Raw genomic sequence first — 3,218 nt, 5'->3', positions numbered from 1 at the left:
ATGTCCTTTAACTCCCATATAAATCAAATTTCAAAGACTGCCTTTTTTCACTTACATAATATCACAAAAATCAGGCACATCCTGCCCCAAAAAGATGCAGAAAAACTAGTCCACGCATTTGTTACTTCTAAGCTGGATTATTGCAATTCCTTATTATCAGGCTGCTCTAACAAGTCTCTAAAGACTCTCCAGCTGGTCCAGAATGCAGCTGCACGTGTACTGACTAAAACTAGAAAAAGAGATCACATTTCTCCCATTTTAGTTTCTCTACATTGGCTTCCTGTAAATAGGAAGAGAATAGAATTAGAATCTAGAATAGAATTTAAAATCCCTCTCCTAACTTACAAAGCCCTTAATGGTCAGGCACCATCATATCTTGAAGAGCTCATAGTACCGTATTATTCCACTAGAACACTGCGCTCTCAGAATGCAGCCTTACTGGTGGTTCCTACAGTCTTTAAAAGTAGAATGACCTTCAGCTATCAGGCTCCTCTCTTGTGGAACCATCTTCCAGATTCGGTCCGGGGTGCAGACACTCTCTCTGTGTTTAAGAGTGGGCTTAAAACTTTCCTTTTTGATAAAGCTTATAGTTAGGTCTGACCAGGCTCACCTTGGATCAGCCCTTAGTTATGCTGCTATAGGCCTAAACTGCTGGGGGACTTCCCATGATGTACTGAGCTCCTCTCTCCTCCTCCTCCTCTCCATCTGTATGCATTCATGTAACATCAATGCATGTCACTAACTTTGCTTCTTCCCCAGAGTTTTTTGTGCAGGCCGAGCCTTCGCAGTCCTTCGCAGTCCTGTTGGTATCCTTCCCTGGCTTTTGCTACTTATACTTATTGTTATGATTGTTGTTATTATTGGTACTTTTACTGCAGTAAATGATCTCAGGGCTTCTTCCAGCGCTGCTGCAGACAGTTTCTACAGAGGATCATGTGACTGTCAAAGGTCGACATTTATTAGTAGAGTGTTTGGATAAGATAAACTCTCTGGTTTTACCTGCTTTTATTTCAAACACAGCACTGCTGTAGAGAAACAACATGATTAAAACATGTGAAATCTGTTGCAGTGTGGAAGCATCACCAAACCCTGACACGCCAACAAGTATTTTACAGCTAAATGTAAAAATGTTTTCATGGTGAGCAGGTTTTGACTGAGACTTCAAGGTAAATGAGGAAACAGTTTTAATTCACAGTGCTGCTCCTCCTCCTGATAACCCCTCCCTGCTCTTTCCAACACAACAAGCTCCACTCTAAGCTCATACTTCCTGGTTCCCTCCCTTTCAGATCTACAGTTTATAGATGGGTGTAACCAACATGTCAGGCTGCATTTACTGCAGAAACACATGTTGTTCAGATCAGAGCTCAAACCTATTCAACTTCTCAGGAAGTGAAACTCAGACAGTCATAGCTACTGAGAGCTGAAATGGAGCAGAAAGGAGTTCAGCTTGACCGAGAAACAATCAGCTGTTTGATCTGTCTGGATCTACTGAAGGATCCGGTGACTATTCCCTGTGGACACAGCTACTGCATGAGCTGTATTAAAACACACTGGGACGAAGAGGATGAGAGGAAGATCTACAGCTGCCCTCAGTGCAGACAGACCTTCGCACCGAGGCCTGTCCTGGTGAAAAGCACCATGTTAGCAGCTTTAGTGGAGCAGCTGAAGAAGACTGGACTCCAAGCTGCTCCTGCTGATCACTGCTATGCTGGACCTGAAGATGTGGCCTGCGATGTCTGCACTGGGAGGAAGCTGAAAGCCCTCAAGTCCTGCCTGACTTGCTCGGCCTCTTACTGTGAGAATCACCTCCAGCCTCATTATGATGCAGCTCCGTTAAAGAAACACAAGCTGGTCAATCCCTCGGTGAAGCTCCAGGAGAACATCTGCTCTCTTCATGATGAGGTGATGAAGATGTTCTGCCGTACTGATCAGCAGAGTATCTGTTATCTCTGCTCTGTGGATGAACATAAAGGCCACGACACAGTCTCAGCTGCAGCAGAAAGGTCTGAGAGGCAGAAAGAGCTTGAGGTGAGTCAGCAACAAATCCAGCAGAGAATCCGGGACAGAGAGAAAGATGTGAAGCTGCTTCAACAGGAGGTGAGGGCTGTCAATCGCTCTGCTAATAAAGCAGTGAAGGACAGTGGGAAGATCTTCACTGAGCTGATCTCTCTCATCCAGAAAAGATGCTCTGACGTGAAGCAGCAGATCAGATCCCAGCAGGAAACTGAAGTGAGTCGAGTCAAAGAGCTTCAGGAGAAGCTGAACCAGGAGATCACTGAGCTGAAGAGGAAAGACGCTGAACTGAAGCAGCTCTCACACACAGAGGATCACAACCAGTTTCTACACAACTACCCCTCACTGTCACAACTCAGTGAACCTACAGACTCATCCAGCATCAATATGCGTCCTCTGAGCTACTTTGAGGATGTGACAGCAGCTGTGTCAGAGCTCAGAGATAAACTACAGGACATCCTGAGGGAGAAATGGACAAATATCTCACTGGCAGTGACTGACGTGGATGTTTTACTGTCAGAACCAGAACCCAAGACCAGAGCTGGATTCTTAAGATATTCACGTGAAATCACTCTGGATCCAAACACAGCAAACACACAGCTGTTATTATCTGATGGGAACAGAAAAGCGGAACGAATGAGTCAAAAACAGTCTTATTCTAGTCACCCAGACAGGTTCACTGAATGTTTGCAGGTCCTGAGTAGAGAGAGTCTGACTGGACGTTGTTACTGGGAGGTGGAGTGGAGTGGGAGAGGAGTTTATGTAGCAGTCGCATACAAGAATATCAGCAGAGCAGGAGACTCGAATGAATGTTTATTTGGACTCAGTGACAAATCTTGGATGTTAGATTGTGGCACTAACAGTTATAAATTTTGGTTCAACAGAATCACAGCTCGTGTCTCAGGTCCTTGTTCCTCCAGAGTAGGAGTGTACCTGGATCACAGAGCAGGTATTCTGTCCTTCTACAGCGTCTCTGAAACCATGACTCTCCTCCACAGAGTCCAGACCACATTCACTCAGCCTCTTTATGCTGGACTTTGGCTTTATGATGTTGGAGCCACAGCTGAATTCTCTAAACTCAAATAGACAGAAGTCATTTCAGACTTCATGTGTCAGATTCTGTTGTAATTCTTCATGTTTTTGTCTCCATTGTTTCTGAGAGCTCGTTGCTGTGGTGTTTCTGAACTGCACAGAGATCAGCTGTC

General features: G+C 44.9%; 1 protein-coding gene across 1 annotated transcript in view; it reads left to right on the top strand.

The window, feature by feature from the left end:
- The first annotated feature begins 1,397 nt into the window (after positions 1-1,397).
- The window catches only part of LOC137189616 (tripartite motif-containing protein 16-like), a 1,834-nt gene continuing 13 nt past the window's right edge, over positions 1,398-3,218 (top strand). The window contains exon 1 of the mRNA XM_067599595.1: positions 1,398-3,218. This exon is cut by the window's right edge and continues 13 nt beyond it. Within this exon, the coding sequence (XP_067455696.1) occupies positions 1,426-3,099 (1,674 nt within the window). The 5' untranslated portion in view covers positions 1,398-1,425 and the 3' untranslated portion in view covers positions 3,100-3,218.

Source organism: Thunnus thynnus, chromosome 1 (assembly GCF_963924715.1).
Source record: "Thunnus thynnus chromosome 1, fThuThy2.1, whole genome shotgun sequence".
Classification (NCBI taxonomy): Eukaryota; Metazoa; Chordata; class Actinopteri; order Scombriformes; family Scombridae; genus Thunnus; species Thunnus thynnus.
Note: the sequence above shows the minus strand (reverse complement) of the source record. Positions and strands in the feature narration are given on the sequence as shown.